The sequence below is a fragment of the Acipenser ruthenus genome, chromosome 30 (assembly GCF_902713425.1).
Source record: "Acipenser ruthenus chromosome 30, fAciRut3.2 maternal haplotype, whole genome shotgun sequence".
NCBI lineage: Eukaryota > Metazoa > Chordata > Actinopteri > Acipenseriformes > Acipenseridae > Acipenser > Acipenser ruthenus.
This window is the reverse complement of record NC_081218.1, coordinates 10,146,792-10,172,070: the sequence shown is the minus strand read 5'-3', so window position 1 is coordinate 10,172,070 and position 25,279 is coordinate 10,146,792. Positions and strand designations below refer to the sequence as shown.

At 45.6% G+C, this 25,279-nt stretch overlaps 1 protein-coding gene across 5 annotated transcripts in view; it reads left to right on the top strand.

Annotated features, from left to right (window-relative positions):
• The first annotated feature begins 3,330 nt into the window (after positions 1-3,330).
• Positions 3,331-25,279, top strand: part of LOC117396552 (transmembrane and coiled-coil domains protein 2) — a 33,638-nt gene continuing 11,689 nt past the window's right edge. Inside the window, exons 1-3 of one of the 5 annotated variants that reach the window (XM_059005010.1) lie at positions 3,331-3,678; positions 4,134-4,330; positions 5,296-5,841. In XM_059005010.1, the coding sequence (XP_058860993.1) occupies positions 4,139-4,330; positions 5,296-5,841 (738 nt within the window). In that variant the 5' untranslated portion in view covers positions 3,331-3,678; positions 4,134-4,138. Of the gene's footprint in view, positions 4,331-5,295; positions 5,842-14,797; positions 15,129-17,928; positions 18,154-20,458; positions 20,849-25,279 lie in introns of those variants that run through there. The other 4 variants (XM_033994756.3, XM_033994758.3, XM_059005011.1 and 1 more) reach the window with 4 other exon arrangements.

The following is a 25,279-nucleotide window of genomic DNA, read 5'->3' as shown; positions in this document are numbered from 1 at the left end:
TGCAACAGCTTTGTAATGTGCACATTTTTATAAGTGATAACGGTCTTTGAACCGGGATTGAATCGTGTAACTGTACGAACATCTGGGTTGACATGCAGAAGACCAGTCGCGTGCAGTACCAAAAGCTTCCGGCAGGCGTCGCGCTTGAGGCAGTAGCTGACAGATAGTAGGATAGTCGTCTTTCATACCCGTGGAGTCGTGGAAGAATTTGAGGAGCTGCTGTCATTCTCTACAAACAACGTGTCCGTTTGATAAAAGCGTTATTGTTGTTTTAACCAATCTGTCACCTTTGTGTTTTGGGCTCCCCTGCCTCCAGAGCCCTTCCTTCTCCACCCTCGTCCCGCAGTGGTTGAACGACCTTCCTACGGATGTCAAGACTGCCCAGTCTCTGACCACCTTCCGGCGCCTCTTCAAGACACACCTCTTCAGACAACACCTGTAAAACTCAACTCTTCCCTTCTGGACAATATAGCACTCTGCCTTTAATGTACTTTAACTTGCACTTATCTGCTCCCTATTTTACTGTATTTAATCCTGCACTGAACCCAATCTGTAGTATTTTGTATTTCACCTGCACTCGTATCTAACCCTGATGTAACTATCAGCACTGTTATCTGCTCTTGAACTGCCCCGATATCAAATCATACTGTGTTTTATATTTGCTCTTATTAGGACTGAAGTCATTGTGTTTTGTATCATGCTCTTAATTGTACTGTAATTCTTGATATGTATTTTTTGTATACAACTGTAAGTCGCCCTGGATAATGGCGTCTGCTAAGAAATTAAGAAGAAGAAGAAGAAGAAGAAGAAGAAGAAGAAGAAGAAGAAGAAGAAGAAGAAGAAGAAGAAGAAGGCGGCCATACTTCTGTCGTTCTCTTTAGTTTAATGTGCAGCCTGTGTGAGAGCTCACTTTGTTCCATTTCAGTTAATTGGGTCTCTAATTAGGTCTCTTTTATTTATTTGTATTGCAAATAGTCCTTTACATAAATTGCTATATGGTTGATCAATTATTAATGGCGCTCATTGTAGCTTTGTTCAGCTTTTCAAAAGGGGAGACAGTGTGGCTGTGTTAATAATTCATTCAAAGGGAGGGTTTGGTGTCACATGTAACTGACTGTCTGGCATGCATCCATGTGCACAGTTCCAGCGACCCGCTCAGCAACTCCTCTAAGTGACTTTGCTGCCTGACACCTCAGTGATAGGGCTCACATTTTGGGTTACCTGCTGCAGCAATTCTTAATCGGCCAATCGAGGTCAGCAGGACTGTCTCTGGGCAAGACAATGAAGTTAATTTGTGTTATCAGGCCATTATAAAATGGGTCACTAAGGGCACACTAGGGGTGTGGGATGGTAATCTCTTCTACCATTAGTGGCTTTTCCAGGCTATCGATTGCCCTGAGATGCTTGTGATTGAGCTGTTGAACAGGTCTGTTTGTGATGTGTTCGTTCCACAACCCTTGACCTAACACACAGCCAGCATAACCGATGTCTGAAGATGACCTAAGACTCTGATCTCCACTTTTTAACTGGGCAATCTTTCATCGTCCATGCCATGAATGTTATATATTATTTAAAAAAAAAAGACTTAAGAGGATTGCTTACTTTTCACAGAGAAATGAAAAAAGCACATCTCTGTATAAACTGGAAAACGTGGCAATTAAAACATGTTACACAGAAAAATAATTGGAACAGGCCATGGACGTTACACCCCCGTTGCAGTGGGTCATGTGGTCTCTGTGAATGCACTGTTCTGTTTGAAATTGAATTTTAAGTACACTTTATCCTCATTAGAGTGATGGTTAAATACGATTAGCAGTGGCTTGGAGCCAGGTTATAGAGACCTAATCTGACACACAGTATATAGCAGTCAGGGAGGGGGACGGGAGGAGGACTGGGGGGGGGGGGGGGGGGGGGGTGCAATGACCTGAGCAGACCTTTATTAGCTAATCCAACACCTTGCAGCAGAGGCGTGAAAAACAATCTCAGAGGGTTTCTTTTTCTTTTCATTTTTGTCCCAGTTGTGCAAGTTTGATTTTTTATTTTTTTATTTTGCAATTTCCATTCACATGCACACATGAAGCAGTATCTAATATAAAGTATAAAGCGTGCACTTTGCAAAGCTACTGTGCAAAAATAAACCTGATTGCACTCATTTGTGTTATTATTATTATTGCTTTCTTTCTCTTTTTATATTTTAATAGACACATACAAATCATATATAGGTATGCAGAGTGTGTTACACAACAGATCTGGCTGCCTTCCTCCCACTTCCACCACTAGTGTTCCTCCCCATATGCTTTCTGTTAAAGCGATTGGTGTCTTATCTGACTGTATGTTTCAGAATACTGTCTCCACAGTTTCCTCCTCGACGCCCACAGTTTTTCAGTGGGTGTAAAATGCAGTTTTGACCGTAGATAGGGAAGCAGTCGTGAATAAGCAAAAAGAACATTTCAGCATCTGAGTATTATTGTTCTTTTTCACAGGATGCATGGCGATGTACATTCCTTACAGCTGCATTCTGCAAATCACTAACCTTTGAGGTGATGATAATCATAAATACATTTCAGTGATAACCATTGCTTCAATACAAAAACAATATATCAAATAAAAGCATTTCCTAACATTTAAGTACTCATGTATGGATGCACATCTGTGTCTTTGGCGGGGTGTGAATTAAGGTTAACCCCTGATGCTTCACAAATGTATTTTGGCTGCTGATGAGGAGCCACGTGTTCTAAATGATCAGGCATGTTAGAGCATGAATACACACATCACCATGACGACACTGCAGACAGGTTTGTATCCCCAGATACTGATTCAATAACTGGTGGGGTGAATTTCCAAACTGTTCCCTTAAGATATATAGCTTCCAATATACCCAATACCTTCCACACAAAACGTGCGGCTATAGGTGTGAAATCATTTCGTGGACACTCTCAAACAAATACAGTTATCAATGTTGGTGTTATGGTAACCCATTCATATCTGGAGACTATGTGCAGGCAGGCAAGCAGCACTATTCCGTTTACAATTTGCATATGTAAAAGGTGCACATAAAGCGTGCAGTACGTTTGGATAGGTCTGTGCTACTGCTTTCCCTGTTTCGTTTGCATGTTTTACTCAGCTTGTCTACTCGTAATGTTTTTTGAACGCTTTGCACCCTCATTTTATTTGCAGCACCAGTACCACATTGACAGCTCCCAGATACGCGCGAACAACCACACCTGAAACGGGCTCGGCCCCCGCCTGTCACAGTGTTATTGGTTAGCAAAACCCGTTAGCTGACCGTTCTGGTAATTCATTGGTTACCAGGGCTGTCAGTCTAGAGACACAAGCAAACTAGTCTGCGCCCGTTTCAGGGTTTGCGGGGGGGAAACACGTCCACAGCACTGTGTTGTGTGTGATAGGAAAAAAATAAAACCGGCTGCAAAAAAAGGAATTCAAAATTGTTAAACATTTCAAGACGTTTGAATGAAATCGAAGAGGCTCTCGTTTTTTTTTTCCTAGCTTGCTTCAGATACCAGGGCTTGCGGTTGTGTATGCAAGTGTGATGCAGTTTAATTTCTGTCAAATTTATAGATGGATCGGAAAGGGAAATAAACCTGTGTCCGGCTGTTCAGCTAACACGGGGCTCGTGTGTTGATGGACGCAGCTATGTTCTGCAGTCTTTATCACAACGTGTGTATTGAATCGTCTTTTTTTATTCTTAAAAGCTGACGGTAGTTTGCATGTGGCGTGCTCTTTAAAAAAACGAGTATTTTTTATCGCTCCGTTTAATTATTATTTATTGTTATTACCATTCCAGCTTCATTAATTGGTTTTCTTGGAGCTGCATCGAGTTTTTATTTTTATTTTTTTAAATAGCGATGCAGTTTTTAATTGCAAGCGAAAGTTTTATCGCGTTGGTAAAACAAATCTATTTTTTTCCAACCTAGATCCAAGTCTTTATTATTAGTCATTTTTGTTTCATGTGTCGTTTTGGATTTTAAGAATTTTTTTTTTTCAAACTGATTTGTACATTGCTGGACACGGTACACATCATACCAGCCGCTAGAGAGACCGTTTTTATCATTATTTTAATGATGTATTTATTTGTTTTACATTTTATTCTTATACAAAACAAAACTGCACAGTGAAGATGAAGCGGTGTAAATCGGACGATTTGACCCCCGACGAGGAGGGCGGTAGAACGGGACTGAGTGCAGTTTGTGAAGATGCCCCAAGCGTCCTAATTGTGGAGGTAAAACACGGAGATACCCCAGATTCCAGCAGTGCGGGTGGTACCGCAAACTCTCACTCCACCGCCCGCAGCAAACCTCCGGACTTAAAGGTAATAAAAAGCCATTTTCATGCTTTTTTTAAACTAAGTGTTGCGCGCTTGCCATTGGAGGGTGCACCTGCAGTGAATTAATTAAGCCGTGGTGCACAGGAAGCGAAAGCGGACCGAATGAATTAGTGTACTGGTTTTGCCCCAAATGCCCGTCCTTTTTTGCAAATAAATGCCGGTCGTGTTAGTAACAGCCTTGCAGAGAAAAGGCTCCTCCTTAAACGACCTCTGACTTGTTTCTGAGTGGTGTGTCTAATTCTTTTTTGCATTGCCCTGCTTCTTTAGTCAAACAAGTGTGTGTGTTCAGCACTAGCTTCATCATTATTGTTTTTTTATTGTTGTTCAATGTTTGTGTTTTATTAGTGGACTGTGCTGTCTAATCTGGGGTAGATACAAATGCACCTGCGTTATCCAGCACACACTTTTTAGTGTTCTCCCTCGACTGATTCATCTCTTACAAGACTTGAATCCCTACTAATTACAGAATGCATTCTCTATAAAAATAATAATAATAATAATAATAATAATAATAATAATACTTCTCACTGCTGCAATGCTAGTTTCAGTCACAATAGGCAAGACTGCACAAATTACTGATGTTTCAAATGAGGTTATCTTTACTGATGGCTTATTGTGTCGGCCTTGGACAATTGGTTATTTCAGCCGTGATCCATTTTGCAAAATGTTAGTTAACAGAAAATGGCTGGGTGACTTTATTTATGCTAAGTGACACCTTACTGTACCGGGGATTGAAATGAGACTCCCATTATATAGCAGTTTGGGCACATTCCAGGTTTTGCTGTGAACTTGATTCAACAGACATTATTGTTACCTACGGTTGATTCAAGCAGCTAGCTCATAGTAAAACATGGGAAAAGATTAAAGTGCTCTGGCTTGCACATTCTGGGTTATGCATCTATGTTCCGTTCTAGATTGAATGCTTCTTATTTATTTATTTGGATCCACAGAAAATCCAGCAGCTGTCGGAGGGCTCTGTGTTCGGACACGGGCTGAAGCACCTGTTCCACAGCCGGCGGCGGTCCAGGGAGCGCGAGCAGCACAGCTCCCCGGACTCTGCCCAGGCCCCGCAGCTCAGCGTGGGATACCCTGCTGGGGCAGCAGGGGGGCCGGGGGGCCACTCGGACCACGACTCTGCGGACGAGAAGGAGCGGTCCCCGGAGATGCAGCGAGTGTCCTACGCCGTGTCCCTCCAGGACCTGCCCGCCCGCCCCACCGCCTTCAATAGGGTGCTGCAGCAGATCCGCGCCCGGCCCTCCATCAAGAGGGGCAGCAGCCTGCACAGCAGCAGCCGGCGCACCAAGAGTGGCCCCGCCTCTGAGGCAGTGAAGAGCAGCAGCCCCCACCTGGGCAGGAAGGGCCCCCAGGACAGCTCGCTGACCGCTCTGCTGCACCAGGGCAGACCCCGCTCCTCCTCCACCACGGACACCTCGCTGCTGGCCGGAGAGCCCACCCTGCACTGGACCGTTGAGGAGCCGGAACGCGTCACGGACAGGGTGAGCCTCCTGCCGCTGCGCAGGGTCCCAGTCTATCTGCATGGTTTGCTGTGGTTTGCTGGTTTTGCACTTTCCTCCCGCAGGTGTGTCGGGGCAGATCCTCTTGCTTAGTGCGTTCAATCCTGTCCTTGTTTAGATTTTGGGGTAACAGTGCCTCCTGAGTTCAGCGCTTTCTTGTAAATTCTTCGCAGTATGAAGATAACAAAAATATAACTAAATGTGTATCCTGTTACAGTGAAACCATGCTTTAATAAAAAAAAGAATACAAATATTTTATCCTTTAATCCACTTTTTCTTATTTTGAATGGCAGCTACCCTACCTGTTCAAGGCACTGTGTTATTTGTTTGGAACCTGCACCATGGCAACTGACATCACTCTGAACCTTGCTTCTGTCCGCACTTGCTGAAGTTGGCAAGAACCCGCGTGGTGGCCCAGAACTGTGAGGCTATAGTCTGATGTTAGTGCCTGAGATCTAATCCTGCAAGATCTGTCTGCTAATGAAATTCCCATGAATGTGTAGCATGGCCTTGTGCAGGAAATGTTCTGATAATTACCCTCTGGGTCTGGGTGGAGACAGTCACATCCTGTAGTAGATGATGTACTGCTCTGGACTGTACAGGATTATACAGCACCGGGATGTCAGAACATGCAGATTACATGGTGGTTGTCTTATCATGCTTGATAAAGAGGTTCATTTTCTTCATGAAGCAACTGTGTGTTGGTTGGCTGTTTTGTTGAGCATATGAAATACTGTTGAGAGATGAATTAATAGCAGGTTGTATTTGACAGATAGCAGGGTTGTGGTTCTCATGTGTCAGGTACAGTAAGCTGGTATTTGTATTACAGCTCCAATGTCAGGTGTGGCTGACCAGACAAGTGTGATTGAGCACACCTTCAATTACTGCCACATGTTATAAAACAACAATAGAGTTGATGGAGACACCGGGATACAGAGAGGATCCACTCAAGTTACATTCAGAGACTTTGATTGGCTGAGAGGGAGCAGGTCACAGAGGGGTGGAGGGTGACAGATTGAACACAGTACTGGAGCTACAGGCAGCTCAGTCTCTGTCACACTGAAGGGCTCAATGGTGCTCCGGTCCAAACTGAGGCTTGTTTCCAATGCATTGTTTGAATTGTGCGTTTATTTACTCAGATTATACAACATTTAAGACCAACGCTTCATTTACAAAGGAGGGGGAAGCAATGTGAAACTGAGAAGTGATCTGAAGCTGGAGTCTAGCTTGACAGTACTGTCAGTTTAGTTGCACTTGAACTACATGGCAAACTTTGAAGTTTGTATTAACGCTTTCATCCATTCATTATTTTAAATAGCTGAAAAAAGTAGTTTGTTTATTTAATACACATGCTGCAGTGCACAGTGGATCACCTATGGACTTCAGTGCACAGTGTAGGGATAACATGCTAACCCACCTTACTGCCCCAACATTCAGCCCCAAGGAGTCTTTTTAAAGGAATAGTTGATAAGCATGGGGCTATAATCTAATCAGAAACAACAGGAGAATCCTACACAACACAGGTAATATGTTCTGCACACTTATATGTTGCCTCTCTTGTGAGAATATCAAATCTGTGTTCTCTATATTAAACTGCAGCACAAGTCCCATATTTCTGTGCCTGGCCTGTCACATGAAAAAAAAAGACTAGCCCTTTTTTTCACCTTTTTTGATCACATCCCCCTTCGTTGTGCATTGCTCAGCTGTGGGTAACAAAATTACACTCTTCCAAATTCTGCAGCCACCAGTGCAACACCCACCGTAAAGGTTCTGTTACCCCACTATCCGGCTGTGGGCTTGACGGTTGTTCTGCACCAGGGCGCTGCTCTGGCTGTGGGCTTGACGGTTGTTCTGCACCAGGGCGCTGCTCTGGCTGTGGGCTTGACGGTTGTTCAGCACCAGGGCGCTGCTCTGGCTGTGGGCTTGACCGTTGTTCTGCACCAGGGCGCTGCTCCGGCTGTGGGCTTGACGGTTGTTCTGCACCAGGGCGGTGCTCTGGCTGTGTGCTTGACCGTTGTTCTGCACCAGGGCGCTGCTCCGGCTGTGGGCTTGACGGTTGTTCTGCACCAGGGCGCTGCTCCGGCTGTGGGCTTGACCGTTGTTCTGCACCAGGGCGCTGCTCCGGCTGTGGGCTTGACGGTTGTTCTGCACCAGGGCGGTGCTCTGGCTGTGGGCTTGACGGTTGTTCTGCACCAGGGCGGTGCTCCGGCTGTGGGCTTGACGGTTGTTCTGCACCAGGGCGGTGCTCTGGCTGTGTGCTTGACCGTTGTTCTGCACCAGGGCGCTGCTCCGGCTGTGGGCTTGACGGTTGTTCTGCACCAGGGCGCTGCTCCGGCTGTGAGCTTGACGGTTGTTCTGCACCAGGGCGCTGCTCCGGCTGTGAGCTTGACGGTTGTTCTGCACCAGGGCGCTGCTCCGGCTGTGGGCTTGACAATCTGTTGACAATTTAATTCTTTTGACAATATTTTCGTTCTTTGCTTGTGTTTAATATTTGATCGGTGTGGAATATGCACAAATACAACAAAATTGAGGGCAGGGAGTAGGGCTGGGTGATCTGGGCGTAGCTGGGGGATTATGGCATCCTGGTCTTCATTCCACCCGTATCCCTAAATTACTTAATTGTACCATGATTTAGGTCTTCACCTGCTAGTTATTCAATGATGCCTAGAAAAACTGGGCTTCAGACCTCCAGGACAAAATTGTACATATCAAGCCTTCTACTACTTAATTCTCAATGCCTTTTTGACTTCATGACGTGTGACCACACTTCACCAGCCGCTGTGATCCATGCAGCGATCATGCGAGCAAGCCCTGTTCCTCGCCTTCTTTCCCCACTCTGCTGTGTGTGTTTTTATACGGTGAGCGCTTTCTCCATGTCTCCTGCTCGGGGCCTGTTTCAATGCATTCTATTCAAACGACTACGGCAGCAGTAATGTGATTCCAGCCCCTTTTGTTTGGTGGTGATGTCATGGAAACTCAATGAGCTCAATCTTCTCCTGCTTCCTCCGAGCTGCAGCAGAGGGACGGTACAGCCAGCTGGAGTCGCGCTGGGAGCTGTGAAAGGCGTTGCTAACCCTCAGGGGCGTTTTTTTTGTTTTTACTTATTTACAAGGAAGATTAAAAGCCCGTGTTGAAAAATATCAGGTGTTTCTATCCTGTGTGGGACAACGGTGGTGTGACTGCTGACGGTGGTGTAGTGCACCAACACAGCAGGCAGTGGCTGTGTTTACAGAGGTGCTGATATACACGTTGATTTGTGTTGTTCAGCGACAGTGGCCTCTAATATGAATAAAGTGGCCCGGCAGGGGTGAATTGATGCTAATATTAAAACTGCAAGCGAAGCTGCTGATTAATGTGTTTTTTTCTTATTCTGAAAGAACAGCAGCTTCAACTGCAGGTAGAGCTTCTGCTTCTAGCATCCACTGAAGATAAACCTGCTCTTTTATATCTACTGTCAGTGGTTAATCACAGGCAGGTCTGACTAGTTTTACAGCCACAGAGGAACTTGGATTCTGATTTGGGCTTCCCTGATTAAAACTACCCTCCTGAATACAAATGTGGATAGAGGTGCCCGGCATTGCTACTTTCAACATTTTTACTACCTTCAATCAATTCATTGAAGCAGCAGAAGTTGCTAGCCAGGCTATTGAAATTTCCGATATCTTTCCTTCCGCTTGCCTGTTTTTTTGTTCAGTATTCCTGGTATCCGGGTCGACTTGGCAGCGTAATGCTCTTTCCTGCACAAGCAGGATGCATTTCCATGAATAAACGGGGATAGCGATGAAGTCTTATTGTCTGAGTGTCATTAGGATAATGAAATGATTTGAGAGCCAGTGTTGCAGAGCATGCCAGTCCCTCTGCAGCCTCCACAATGCTTTCAGCATGCTTCTACCAGTCCCCGATGGCAGAACAGATACAGACCTGAGTCACGACTGTGTAAGGGCTTCACAGGAGTGGGATGTGGAAGCTGCAGACAGCGAGCTCACAGTGTGATTGTTTCATCCGTCTAAATGTGTATCTGTGAACTTGAGATCTGAGATGAAATTCTTCAGTATGTTTGTATGCACATGCTATATGCAGGTGCATTCTGTGAGTGTCTTCGATTGGGCTAAACGTGTTCCCTTTGGAGCCATGTGTAATCCAGACAGTTCACTCTTCCAGTATTAAACAAGCAGAGCCAGCTGTGTGTTCTGTGTGGAGCTGGTGTTGTGAAACTGACTCAGCAGAGGAGAACAGAACGCTCTGTTCCCCAAACTAGTCCATTAGAGCAGCATTATGCTGGGAGATGTATTAGTATTATTACTATTATTATTCCTAATGAGATTCTTTAGAAAACAAACACTGTCAAAGCCTGTTGGATAGCTGGGATCCAGTTTTTATAAGCAGAGCATTCTGTTGTTTCTCTCTGCTTAGCAGGAAACAATACAGTCCACACAGCTGCATAAAGAGCATATTCAAAAGCCCCATTGTTCTCAGGAGATGTATATAAAGGGCTGGGTGACGGGGTGTAGCCGGATGATGACGGCTGGGAGGAGGGCTGGGTGACCGGGGTGTAGCCGGAGGATGACTGCTTTGAGGAGGGCTGGGTGACCGGGGTGTAGCCGGGGTATGAGGGCTGGGAGGAGGGCTGGGTGACGGGGCATAGCTGGGGGATGAGGGCTGGGTGACGGGGTGTAGCCGGGGGATGAGGGCTGGGAGGAGGGCTGGGTGACGGGGCGTAGCTGGGGGATGAGGGCTGGGAGGAGGGCTGGGTGACCGGAGTGTAGCCGGAGGATGACTGCTTTGAGGAGGGCTGGGTGACCGGGGTGTAGCCGGACGATGACTGCTTTGAGGAGGGCTGGGTGACCGGGGTGTAGCCGGGGTATGAGGGCTGGGAGGAGGGCTGGGTGACTGGGGTGTAGCCGGAGGATGACTGCTTTGAGGAGGGCTGGGTGACCGGGGTGTAGCCGGGGTATGAGGGCTGGGAGGAGGGCTGGGTGACGGGGCATAGCTGGGGGATGAGGGCTGGGTGACGGGGTGTAGCCGGGGGATGAGGGCTGGGTGACGGGGCGTAGCTGGGGGATGAGGGCTGGGAGGAGGGCTGGGTGACGGGGTGTAGCCGGAGGATGACAGCTGGGAGGAGGGCTTGGTGACCCAGGCGTAGCCGGGGTATGAGGGCTAGGAGGAGGGCTGGGTGACCGGGGTGTAGCCGGGGTATGAGGGCTAGGAGGAGGGCTGGGTGACCGGGGTGTAGCCGGGGTATGACGGCTGGGAGGAGGGCTGGGTGACCGGGGTGTAGCCGGGGGATGAGGGCTGGGAGGAGGGCTGGGTGACCCGGGCGTAGCCGGGGGATGAGGGCTGGGAGGAGGGCTGGGTGACCGGGGTGTAGCCGGGGGATGACGGCTGGGAGGAGGGCTGGGTGACTGGGGCGTAGCCGGGGGTATGAGGGCTAGGAGGAGGGCTGGGTGACCGGGGTGTAGCCGGGGGATGAGGGCTAGGAGGAGGGCTGGGTGACCGGGGTGTAGCCGGGGGATGAGGGCTGGGAGGAGGGCTGGGTGACCGGGGTGTAGCCGGGGGATGAGGGCTGGGAGGAGGGCTGGGTGACCGGGGCGTAGCCGGAGGATGACGGCTGGGAGGAGGGCTGGGTGACCGGGGTGTAGCCGGGGGATGACGGCTGGGAGGAGGGCTGGGTGACCGGAGTGTAGCTGGGGGATGAGGGCTGGGTGACCAGCGTAGCCAAGGGATGTAGCTCTGCTGGCTTATCCCAGTGGACACAGTGCAGAACCCCCTCCGTATTCCACAATTCAGTTATTCTCAAATTTAGTTTATTCAGTTTGGCCTTGTTAACAGGAAACTGTACAAGAACAAGGCCTTCGCTAATTATGTTTTTGATGGGCAAGTCGGATAACTAAATAAATGTGGAGCACAGTTGATGTGATTATGTTTGTATTGTTATTGTTAAGACCTGCCCTGGAAGGATCACTCTGTCACTATGGGATCTCCTGTCCTTGTCCCTCTACCAGTTGTGCCAGATTGCGTTGACTACAGCAGTCTAATTTAACTTCTAGAGGTGAAGAAGGGGCCAGCGCGTGGACCCACTGCACCACAGGATTTGTTATTTAATTGCTTTGTTTTTGGTGTTTAGCTAGTTTGTTTTGCTGCTGGCTAGATGCTGTGATTGTTCCTTCATCCACACGTGTTGTTCCGCAACACCACATTGCAAATCAATCTGGGATTCAGTCAAAGTTTCCACAAAGCCCACAGTGTGCACATTGAAAAACATGACACAGTGATGATCTCCAGGAGTATATGAGGTCTGAGTAGAAAGACCTTCAGAGTTTCCTTGATCACAGGACTCTGTGATCCCACACTGTCCGACAGTGCTCAACAATCCTGATGTATCATGTCGTTTGTTTCCCTGTAAACTGACTTCCAGGAATGGGTGATTTATTTGTTTGTTGTGCTTGGTGCTTGGGCATCCTTTGCTTGAATGCATCCTCACAGTTGCAGAGACAGTGCTGTTGCTAGGATCTCTCAACACTTCCCATGTCTCCCTCTAGCCCCACAACCCTGGTGCTGTGTGGTTGAGCTTTTCAGATCTAGGTGATCTGTGACTGACAGCAGTACAGTATGTGTGCAGTCTAGGATAGGGAATCACCCGCCAACCGAGCACCCACTGTCAACCCCTCTGTCAATGCCTGTTAGATGCGCTGTATCGCCCATAGTGCCTGAAACTGAGGTAAGTGGAGCATTGCTAGGCATTTCAATTAAAGCTGTCCTCTAGCTGCAACATGAATGAAAACCAATAAATAGAGCTGTTTTTTATTTTTTAACCTGTCTGCAGTATGAATGAAAAGCCAGGACAGGGAGATCTTACCACCTCCACACACACACACACACCTGGTGCAGTAGTGCTTAAAAGCCACTAGAGGGAGTCGAAATTTCCTTTCCAGGTGCAGTATTACTTAAAAACAAATACCACCAGAGGGCCGCTGACAGCCTCATCCTTTAACACTAGAAGGACCGGAGATGTACCTTAAGCCCCGCAGCAGTCTTTCTGACGGCTGTATTCAAAACACTGTAAATAGTATAACAAAAGGAAAAACAGTCGGATGTAATTAGTTTTTTTTTGTTTTTTTATTGAGTACTTTACATAAACATCTGTATAAGTTCATATGTGTGTGTATATATATATATATATATATATATATATATATATATATATATATATATATATATATATATATATATATGAACTTTTATTTTACAAATCAAAACAATGTAAATAAATAAACATCTTAACAGACATCGGTTTACAACATACATATTTATAAAACTGAAACGATAGCAATACATTTTTTACTTTTCAACAGCAATCGGTTTATTATCAGATGAGCAAAAGCAACTGAACAACATAGATAAATAAACTTAGAAGAAATTTTACAGAAGCGCACAGTACAAGAAGTTATAAAAAAAAGTAATTTACTTTTCTTTTTTTCGACAAAAAGGTATTCCTTTACCTTGAGTCTAAGGCTGTTCACAATCAATATTTCTCCACGCCGCCTTTCTGCCCGAAGTTTTATTTTTATTGCACATGCCAACCTGGCATTGGCGTCTCTTGCGGTTCTCAGCGGGGTTGCCAGCTTCAGCTGTGGGTACACGCTTGGCAGTCTCCCCCTGTTCCAAATGCTTCTTGCAAAGTTCCTGTGCTAACTGTAAAACATATTCTCTCCTTGGTAAATTCTGCTCCATGCATTCTTTATAAAGTACCCAGGAGTCGATGGCTGCTAGGTCCAATACATTGTAAAACACCTGAACAGACCACCGTCGGGAGCCAGCTTTCATGGAATACTTCCATGCCATCTGATCCAAAACATCAACTGGATCAGATGTTTTGACTGGCTGCCCTGCTTATAGGGAATGCACTCTGACAAGGAGCCATCTCAGCATGTTAGAAAACCTCCCAGCATGCGTGTTAGGGAGGGCTGAGACCAGCAGGGTGCTGCACTGTCATTTATACTGAAGGACCACAGCAAGGGGGGATCCAGACCTGACAAGCCAACAGAGGCTGGGGGGGTGGTTTTGTGATGTAGGCTAGCTAGGGACACGCTGCAACTCGGTGATTAAGCCAAGATAGTTACACTTTATTACAGTATCCATGTTTTAACAATTGAATCAACGATGAACCAGGAACTAGGGACTGTTAGGTTGTGATTGTTGGCTTGGTGTATTCAAACCTAGTCATCCGGAGTGGGTGAAAGGCATGACAGGCTATTGAATGAGCCCACTAGAAAGCTGTAGTGTGATTGGAAAGCATGCTGCTGTAAACTAGCACTCTGTGCCAGGGATCAGCATTCTTCCAGGGGGCCCATCGCAGACAGTCCAGGATCAATACCTCCAGTGGTGGGGCTGAGGCACAGAGACACAGGCCCATCAGCTGTCTCTTATCTGTCTCCTGCGGAAAGCAAGAGGGAATTAATTGAATGAGCAATCCACTTTACCTCTATAGGCTTCAGTAAACATCAATATCAGATTGTTATAATGTAAAAATGGAAAGAAATGTAGTTTAAAAGTATAACCTTGGTATTGTAAATGCCATTAGGTGCTGTAGTACACATGCGGTGTGCATGTTTCTGCACAGCACAGTACAGCCTTGGAGGCGAGCCCACAATCACAATACCCCATTATAAAGTCTTGTGCACCTCATTGCAAAAAAAAAAAGTTAGCACCATTTTATTCCCTTGTACCTTAAAGGGTTAAACAAACAAAATCAGAACGATATTGCTGATTGAGCATAATAAATGGAATGCAGTGTGCCTCTGCAGGAGGGAGACTCCCTAGTTGGTAGCCTGCCATGTGTGCTGTACTGTGCTGTGGTCCTGACAGAAGGGGATTACAGCTGTGAGTCTGTTAAACACAGCCTGACCCAGCAGAGTTCCAGCAGAATCAGCAGAGCGAGCGAGCACCACCTCAGTGAGGGGTTACTAGAGAGCATTCACAGCCTGGGGTGACAGCTTTGCCCTGCCTCCTGCTTTGTGTGTCTTAGGATTGTTTTTAAATCTATATATGTTGTCTGTAGCTGCTCGGATCTCAAAAACATGAAGTCCAAGAACTGGCTGTACAAGCCAGGCCTGTGTTGGTAAGAAGCTTGTTCCAGGAGTCTCAGCAGACTAGCAGGCTGGGCGCTGCGCAGTGTCTGCGTGTGTGTCTGTGCCCAGGGCTGCCATTGCAGTGAGCTGTCCCTCCGAGTTCATGTTGTACTCTATTGTGCTGGAATGGTTCATGAAGAGGTAGGTCTGAATTCATTATTTCTATTAGCGCTGCTGTCTTTTAGGATTGAGGGTATTGTTAAAAAAAAATATTGTGATATATTTATTATTAGCATCTGGATAGATTTTTGGAGAATTTTAAAATATTGCATTTATTTTATTTGTATATACGGTATAACGGTTTTAAGTGGAATCCACATGCTGTACTGTGTATTTTGAATACCGTGGTATATTTGATTTCTGCATTTCTGCACAGAGATACAGGGAGAAACATGCAAACGTTTAGGCCATACTGTAGTTGTCCTTAATAGCCTTAAGACTGTAGAAAATTGACAGTCTTGATAGACAGTGCAGTAGCACAGAGAGTGGCTAGGGCATGGATGAATGATGCTGTTCTTATGTTTTTATATTCTCATGATCTATTATTTTTCCAAAGTGCGTTCGTGAGTTTTCAAACAGGCTGTAATACTGCACTAGCTAGAGCGACAGATCTGGGTCTCCACTGGGTGTAACACACCATAATAAAAGATAGTCAAGGAAAAAAAAATATTGAAAATGATCTTCAACTGTGGCTGGAGACTCGTTCGCTGTCATACCTACTGGAATTGCTCTCAAGAAAGATCATGAACCCAATAATTCTGGTGGTGTTTGCCGCCTTCCCGTTGGGTGAGGGCTGGCTAGCTGCTGGAGTGAATGCCCCGAGCTGGCATCATGAGGTGCTGCTCAGTTTGTAGTGTCTGCTGTGCATCACAAATCCCATTCTGAAGACAGCAAGCAGTGTTAAGCAGCCTGACAGCTGCCCGCGGAAGAAAAATCTCCTCCATGTGACGGAGTTAAGAACACAGGAGCACGCTCAGATTCTGAACACGCATCCGAGAATGCGACTCGGATTAAACACAGTGGGAATTTAGGAGTGTCTGTCTTTATTTATGGAGCACATTTGAGAAATTGGATGTGATAGGAAGGGAGCTTTGTAACTGCAAGACTGTGGGCTCTTCTTTGGTATCTCTGCACGCCAGTGCTACCCAACAAGAAGGGCACCTTTTCAGGCTCTTCACTGACTAGGGAGCACAGGGTTTTCACACCTTTTTATATGCATATATCAGGGCTGGCAAGCGATTAAAAAAAATGAATCAATTATCTTGAGATTAAAAAAATATATATCTGAGTTAATCTTGGTTTTAATTGCATATTTAATCGATACAATTACTGCACCCATCTCATTTAGGCTTGTTTTAAAACTAATGCTATTTATTATTATCGTCATCATCATCATCATCATCATCATCATCATCCAAAAAACAACCCTGCATAAAAACTCTGTTTTCCTATTTCTCAATTCTATTTTTTATATTTATTTACAATCCAGCATTTGTTGTTAAAATGCTAAGTCACAATGGAGTCAGTTTATTACTCACCTTACTGCATTTACAATTATCAGTTTCCTTTACTCATAAACTGATGTTTTTCATTGCCGTTTTAATAATAATAATAATAATAATAATAATAATAATAATAATAATTTAAAATATTAATAACTTGAAATTGCCTAAATAAAATAAAACATGTATTAAGTAACAGTTATATCCTCTATAATTGTAAATAATATTGTTTAAAAATAAATGTGGTTATTGAAATAAAACAAAGCTACAATGTTAACGGGTCTGCAGTCGGTAGCTATCCAACAGCACTGGTTATAGTACCGTACTTGGCTTGATTCATGGGTTTACAGCGATCCTGAATTTCTAAGAGAGTACTCTGTTGAAACAAACAGTTGTTGTTATATTGTTGTTGTCTGTAACAGAACTACTAGAAAGTGTATTCTGAGAAGTGAAAGCATGTTTAGCACGCAGGTGGTACAGCAGACTAGACGCACTTCTGTGATACTGGAACTCACTTTGACAGCAGATACAAGTAACTCTCTTTCCATCCAATGAACCGTCAGAATGTTTTTTAAAAATCAACTTCCCATTCACAAGTCCTCACAAGTTTAAGTGCTTTGCTGCGGTTCCGTGAATCATTTTATACTCAAACGATGACATCATTCATTCAATCCTGGCATGCACTCGAGTGTATTAAAATGGTGCGCAAGGAAATGAATTAATCGCAAGTTAACTGCTATTAATTGATAGACCTAGCATATCTGAAAATAAAACTTTTAAAATGTGTATGTAGATTATTGCATAGGCGGTACAGTTAAGATGAATACATTACATCGCAGCAGGGATAGCTAATGGCATTGATTGAGGGTGTGCACATTCCCTACACAAGTTAGCTTCTTACATTCGCCACACCTGCAGTAGTACAATGTGTCCTTAACACGGAGCCTAGGGATAATGAGAATATATAGGAGGCAAAAAACTTGGTTTGAGAGGTGGTGTTGTGCCATGCTTTGAACACAAGGTGGCAGTAGAGGGAAGGAGAAACGGTGCCCTGCAGTTCTGTAGCCTGAAGATGTACAGCACAGTCTCTAGCGGTAGCTGAATGGTTCCAGATTCACCTGTGTCACAATACATCTGTGTGTCTGTCTCAGTTCCCATGTCAGAAATTCAAGCAGCTCTGCTTTGCTGGGGGGGTGGGGAGGCGGAGTGGATCAAAGACCAGGAGACGGTTCAGCGGACAGACATTCCAGAGAGACTTGCTCACTCAGACACAGAGACAGCCCGACGAGTGGCACATCCCCCTGATGCAGCTGTTGTCCCACAGTCCTTGCTCTTTGCCCCGGGATGTTTAAAACAGGATCGAGTTTCCTCACACTTGTTGCAGTCAGCAATCCCAGGCAGCAAGCTGGGGCTATGCGCTGTGGGAGGGGGTGTTGACGTCATGAGCTGGACTGAGCAGGACAGAGCCGTGCAGCTCTGTGCACTAACTGGCGTTGGGGCCAGAGCTGTGTGAAGCAGTGAAGAGCCTTCTTCAGCCCCGGAGCTGCGCAGAGGGGGAGGTGGAGAGGGTTACATTGCGCTTTGGTGCTCTGGTGTGCTATAGACCCTGGAAACGCTACATCGCTGCGCCCGGTGACCTGGTTGCTTAGCTACGGCTGCTACATGTATCCTTGTCTTTGCATCTCTTAAGTGCTGGTGCTCTCTCAGTCCTCGCACTGGGTGCTGCGTCTCCTGAGATTGTGATTAAGAGGACCTGGTTGTGAATGTAGGGATCTGGAGGCAGAAGAGGCTATCCCAGGTGAAACAGTCAGTACTGTAGCATGACAGAGACATAGTTACTTCCAGAAGCACTTGTGATTGCTTGCAATACTTTTATTTGTGTAACTTCACGCACTTCAAAAAATAGGATTCTGATTAAAACTAATAAGAAGATTTACAATCATGATGATTATCATCCCTTTAAATGTGGATCATGTATTTGTAGATCTCCGATTGAATTCTGTGATTGTTGCTTACAGTTTAAGTGAAGGGCAGGTATCAGTCCTGTCATTTTCTCCAGGTCTGGCGCCTCACAGAGACAAGGGGAAAGCACATTATTGGTAGCTTGTGTAACCAACACTATTACTGTGCATGGAAGTAATAGAGCAAAATACGTTAGATCTGTAAGGTATTGTTGCCACCACTACTGTGTTAGTATCTGTTGCTGATTGCTGGTGTGAGAATCTGTAGACTGTGTCACTATGCGTGTACTGTAAGATACACTTGTAATAACAGCGGACGAATATCGCATGACATACTATAGAGGTTAACGGATCAGTTTGGAAATGTGGGACATGCCTTGGAATAAGATACCAGTGCGTGAGTGCCATGGTCTGGTCTGGTGGTCTCAAGTGGCCCTCAGTGGACTGTTCTAGAGGGAGAGGCCCAGCACTGAATTAGCAGGAGTTGTGTTTTTTTTTTATTTAGCTCAGGATTCCAAGCAGCACTGGCGGATCTATGAGTGTCTCTTGCATGCTATACAGTAATATCAGGTGTAGCCAGTGCCATCGTCCTGTGTCTTAATTCCCAAGCCCCAGTATGAAATGTTCAGCTGAGATAATGAGATTCTTTTCAGCTGTAAGAACAGAGAGGTATGGCTTAGCAGTTACAGTGTGTGTGTGTGTGAGGGAGCCTCTCGGCACACCCCATGGGTTCAGAGCTCTTTGTTCCCAGAACAGGATGTTGCTGAAATAGCAGTGTCACAGTTGTCAGGGAGAGTGAAGCCGGCTGGAATGCATTCAGCCTCAGTGGGGCTGTATGGTGCTATGACAAAGTGTGGCTTAACAGCCCAGTAATAGAGAAAGCATGTCACAGACGCAGGCAGGAAGTGTTTGCTGAATCAGAAGTACAATACTGGTATGCATTGTTATGCGTGTCCCTTTGCATCCTCTACACCCTGGCTCAAGAATGTACCGAGCTGTGCAATAAACATTCTGCTCATAACTCTGGAGTTGTGAAGAGGTGCCCCTGCTGTTTTCCTTTTCTTTGGTTTCAGAATTCAATTCTGCAGTCTGTACTAGAGCACACAATGTCCCAGTTTTTTTTTTTTTTTTTTTTTTTTGGGTACAAATTAGATCCACTGAGATGCAGCATCTCCTTCCCGGTGATGTCCTGTCCTTCTTAGCAGGAGCTGTGGGAATCTGAGTTTAGCCAGGAAAAGGGGAATGCAGACAGACCTGAATGTTCGTCCTGTTTTGGAATTGTGCCCGACCACCAGGGCGAACACTACCCTGCAGCGTGTATTGAGACAGATGGGGAAGAGGTTTTGCAATGGTGATTGCTAGGACTGGTGTCACAGTAAAGGCAGTGTCTGGGTGTCCTGGGATTATTAATATTGCCTTAGAGCAGCTCAGCTGGTTTATTCAGTTAGGGGATGCCCTACTTTCGCACCCGAACACAGTGTCCTCGATTATGCCGACAGACATTAATACTGAGGACTGGAATAGCAGATAACATGATGAATCTACAGATGGCTCCCTTCCTCGATGAAACTCAGGAGTGTGGCTCGGTCTGTAACCTTGTTATGGTATCCGGGTATGACATATTCCAGAATAGAAAATCAGTTTTTCAGATTGCACATTGCTGTCTAGAAATAGCCATCCCTTATGACTGAAATCCTACAAAATACTGTTGCTTTCGTAGATGTTTTTTTTGCAACTATCCATGTGCACCAAAGATATCCAACCTTTGAGCCTCAACCATTTTTGACATTGTCCTGTATTTGCATACATCGTCCTGCTTCTAATTTCTGCACCAGTTTTGCCCAAATCTGAGCATTATTCACTGCCCAATGAACAGCCCCCTCTCTCCAGTAGAGCACGGTCTGGAACTGTACCAGTATAGCGTGGTGTTGAATTACACTGAGTGCAACGAGAGAGGCAGGTACACACCAGCAGCTACAGTGCAGGGATAATCAGTCTCAACGCCTCTCGTTCCCTCTCCCTGAATACTGATCGAGTCGCGGAGAGGCCAGCGCAAACCAGTTATTGTGAGTGCACCCTGCTCCTGCTCTCTCAGTCTGTCTCTCTCAGTCCTCTCAGTGGTGCTCCTGCTCTCTGTCTGTCTCTCTCAGTCCTCTCGGTGCTGCTCCTGCTGCTGCTTCTGTGCTTGTTATTCCTTCACTGAGCTCCCACAGTATCACAGTGACCGAGAAAGGGGACCCCCAGTTTACAGGCCACCCCCACCCCAGCCGGTGGACTGATGCGGACAGAGGGGCAGCTGTTTTTGGATGGGGTCTCCCACGTGGAGCCTGAAGCCCAAGGCCCAGGCTCAGCAACTGGGAGACGCTTGTTCCTGTTGAACTCGGTGCTGGGAGTGTTTGTGAGTATACCAGTGTGCTATCACCCCGGAGCGAGGGAGCAAGCTAGCCTTGTGTAGCTGCACTGTACCAGTTCGCTGTTGTCGCTGTTTTTTTATCTATGCAATCTTTTTTTAGCTATGCAATGAGGAACCTTTTGTCTTTTGTGTCTTCTAGTCGTTGTCGTTGAATTCATTTAGTTTCTTTTAGTATTTTTAAATGGAGCTGAATTGAGTGTTTTTTTCTAGTTGTGGGTGAAGGATGTGATTTTAAAATGATGCATGGGCTGTGCTGTGCTGTACTCTGCCTTGTCTCTGCAGGGCTGCAGTAGTTAGTGCCGACCCTCTCTCTGACTGCCTAACACGACACCCTCGCATTATCTTCACAACTGATGTCTTGCCTCTAGTGACATTTTATGTGTCTTGATTTACATTTCTTATAGTCTGCTGTTTGCTTGTTTGTTTTTTTCTTGTGTAAGTCACTGCTCTCTTACTTGTGCAGCCGTGTTGCTTGGGGGTTGCTCGTTTTTATTTGGGGGTTCATCCCTGAGGACTCTGTGAATATGTATCCTGCGCACAGCTCTGATCGATACAGCTGCTCGCTCGCTGCCAGCGGTCAGTGTTTGCCTTGTTGTGCGTATTGATCCACGCCTTTCAGGAATCTCAGTCCTCCCTCGCAGAAGCAGGTGTTCAGTAGTTGTTTACCATCCTTTAAAGACATGTGACACAGCAGTGCTTGCATTTTAATCTGGGGGAAACACTAACTATTCAAACACTGCCTTTACCTCTTCACATCGTACAACTATACTCGGGTACCACTCGCACATGATTGCCTCACATAATACCCAGCTTTCCTCTGTGCTGTAATGATAAAGGCATGACTTATTTAATTTAAATTGATGCTGTAATCGCACTTTCTGTAATAATAACTGCCTGTTTTCCTTTCGCTCTTGAATTTGATGTATTTTCATACTGCACGTCCCCTACACTGGGATAGATAACCCAAACAAAGCCGCATTTTCAACACAGCTTCATAAGGGGAGGTTCAGGCCCACGTGTGCCTGCAGTGCTTCATCTCAAACCCTGGATTTTTGCAGTGAAGATGCCATGTGCCTTTTGTCCCGAGAGGCTGCTATGATAAGCCGCTGTCCTGAGCAGGGCTGTGCTGTGGTTTTTTGCTGACTAGTCAAGCCAGGGATGGCCTCAGTCCTTTAATTCCTCTAGGAATGCGTGTGCTGGAACAGGTTTGTTTGGTCCCATGCATGGACGGGTTCTATTTTAAGTATCCGGCCACACCTTAATGTGGAGCCTGGGCTAAAATTAGAAACGAAGGCACTTTGTGTCAGCGGCCCCTGGGGTGCAAGCTCTGAAAGTTACCCTGTAACGCTTTCTAGGTGCAAGTTCAGACCTGGACATAAACAACTTGCACAAGGGGGTCTCATACTGAACGCTGGTTCTGGTCTAAACAGGTGGATCGTGTTCCCATACCAGGCAGCGCTAAGTTAACTGCAGGTCAGAATGTCAGGGGGGGGTCTGGGCACAGCTAGTGGGTAAATGCACTAGCCAGGTCACCAGTGAAATGAGCTTCTGCATCGCAGCTCAGCAGTCAACACAACATGTAAAAAGAACAGAGGGACTGGGGCAGTAATTTACTGTAGTACATTTCCATATTGGCAAACATACAGTATGCTAAACACACACACACCGATAAATGCATACACAAGCACACCTACAGCTATGGCCAAACGTTTTGCATCACCCTATAGAATTAACAAATGTTGCTTCATAAAGTCGAATAAAACCTTCTGAATACTGTTAATATATTGAATTACATACCGCTTTGTAGTTTTCCATATACTTAACCAATTTCTGTGATCATTTAGTAGTTTCTTTGATTACATAATGTTGAATAAAAGATCTACATTTTTTTTGTAATTGTCACAATCCTAAAATACCAGACCTGTGATGCAAAACTATTGGCCACAGCTATACACCCTACAGACCTGTATATAAGAGACACAGATCTATGCACACAAACACATAGTAAATGCACAAAATATCCACCCTGATTTAATAAAAACCATCAGGCAGTTAAAATAAACGCAACAGTTATTGAATCTATGCAATGTACTGCAGGTATTTTACTGTAATAGTGATAGCTACTGTACATTGAAAAGCATTAGAAAAAGGACAGATCTCCACATATTGCATATTCCGTTTAGGTTTTGCATTTGGTTGGTTGGTTGGTTTGTTTGTTTGTAATACAGACATTCATCTTCTGTATAGAAATATAAATCATGTATGATCACATAAGTTAAACTTTTAAAAAAACAAACATAATGCACAGACGGTCATGCGCGCACGCGTACACACACAAGCACACACTCAGTCACTCCATAATCCTCTCTGTCGCTCACTGGCTGGCACACAGAGGACTGCGTCTTTGTTATGGTAATGCGTCGGGAGTATGATGGGGGCTGGCAGCCCATGGGGAGAGCACTGTTAGCCGTGTTTAATGAGAGTGAAGGAGGGGGCCGCTCTGAACTGAGACAATGCATTCAGCTCAGCAGCACCCAGGTGCTTTCAAGGCACAGTAGCAGCAGCTCCTCCTCAGCACAGTGTTTCAGCAGGATCAGTGAGAGGGCACAAACTGGATGCCGCCCTTATCCCAGGGCCTGCCTAGTCAGTTCAAGGAAGCCTCGCTTAAAGGACACCTCAGTACAAGTCCTTAGTCCATTGACTTCAATGTTACCAGACCTTCAATATCAAGGCCACATTTTGTTTGTCCCCTGAGCGGTTGCACTGTTCTTTATTATCAGATATATGTCCCTCATATTAAGCCTGTTTAATTTCCTACTGCTGTATCAATTCTGAGATTGTTGTTTTTCAGCACTTTCTAACTGTTCAAGCAAAAGGTGTTTCAGAAAAGAAATATCTATTGCGCTGTGCACCGAAGCCTGTGCAACACTGATATGCTTCCCCACCTCACTTCCTCATCTTTGAGGAGCCTTCCCAGATGCAGTTTATTGCTGGAATAGTTGGTAAGTAATGATCTAATAATAGGAAATGGTGGATGATCCAATCTCTTTAAGCGTTGCTTGCCAGTAGTTCAGTATATAGCTGTAAACAGGTGCAATTCAAACCCAGTATTACGTCACCCTCACTAATATCCATCACCTCGTTCCATTCTGACCTTGGCGTCTGTGGGTTATTGTCCTTGGCTAGTGGTGAATATCGAGTTGCGGCTCTGAAATCAGTCAGCATGGTGTGCTGAGGGGAGCGGGGGTGTTGATGGTTCTCACACCCTTCTCGATTGAAACAGGCACATGATCGTCTCGACGGAAGAAGAAAGGAGGCTATAAACAACACCTCGCAGCAGTGTGTGAAGCTGTGACTGTACAGAACCAAGGCTGTGAGAGAGCTGCAGCTTAGTACCCCACACTCGCAAAGCCATTTCTCTCGCAGCCAGGGCTGAGGTGTGTGCATACAGTTATCATCCAGACTCCCCCCCTCTTAGATCTGAGACACTGAGGTGACCTTGAAGAAAGCAGACAAACCTCAGGCTGTAGCCCATGTCTTAATAAACGTGATGTGAAGCGCATGGCTGGGTAATGAGATGCAGTGCAGCGTGGAGCACGGTGCGGGGGGTGGGGATAGTCATTGCTATGCAGATTAGCGCTGAGCAATCGTGATTTAGAGGAGGGGATCGGCAGTGAATTAAAAAGCTGTCTGCCTCTTCTAATGAAGCGAAGGAGAGCGGGGGAGGAAGAAACCACACCAACACACCACTGCCCAGAGTGGAGCACTGTGGGGGTACAGTACAGGGCAGGGTGACCGAAGGGAAGTATGGGCCATTGATTCCAAAAACTGGGCTAGATTCCAAAAAAAGGGGCTATCGATTAAAAAATTGGGCCAGTTTCAGACTCCAATCTAGAGTTTTTAAGCACACAACACATTACAAACGAACACTGTATAAATCGACAACTAGAAGGGAAGATCAAAAACATGCTTTTAAAAAACTAGCGGCATTTGGTATTAGCACCCCAAATGTACGTAAACTTAGAATGGAGGGGAGAGACACGGATTCGCCTGCCTGTCTCTAAGCACAGTAGAAGCTCAGGGTTTCTCAGAAAATCCTGTATTCCACAGAGGTTTCCTCACTGACATCAGTGAGATTTCAGGAATGCTGACAGATCAATATTTTTAACTCCACTCTTTGGATTTTTTTTGCCTCATCTGCATAGGATTATGCTGTCGTTTTTAACAGCGTCCAGTGACAGTGAATTACTCTCCAGGCTTAGTTGTCCCTTCACTGTTAGTGAATAATATATAGGCTTGATGAGACGGTTTTATAAGGAGAGGTTAGAAGTGATAGAGCACAGGATGTCATCTTGAATTAATCATTTCAAACACAAGTCAGTGTTGTTCACAAGACCGAGAAGGTGTAAACAAGAC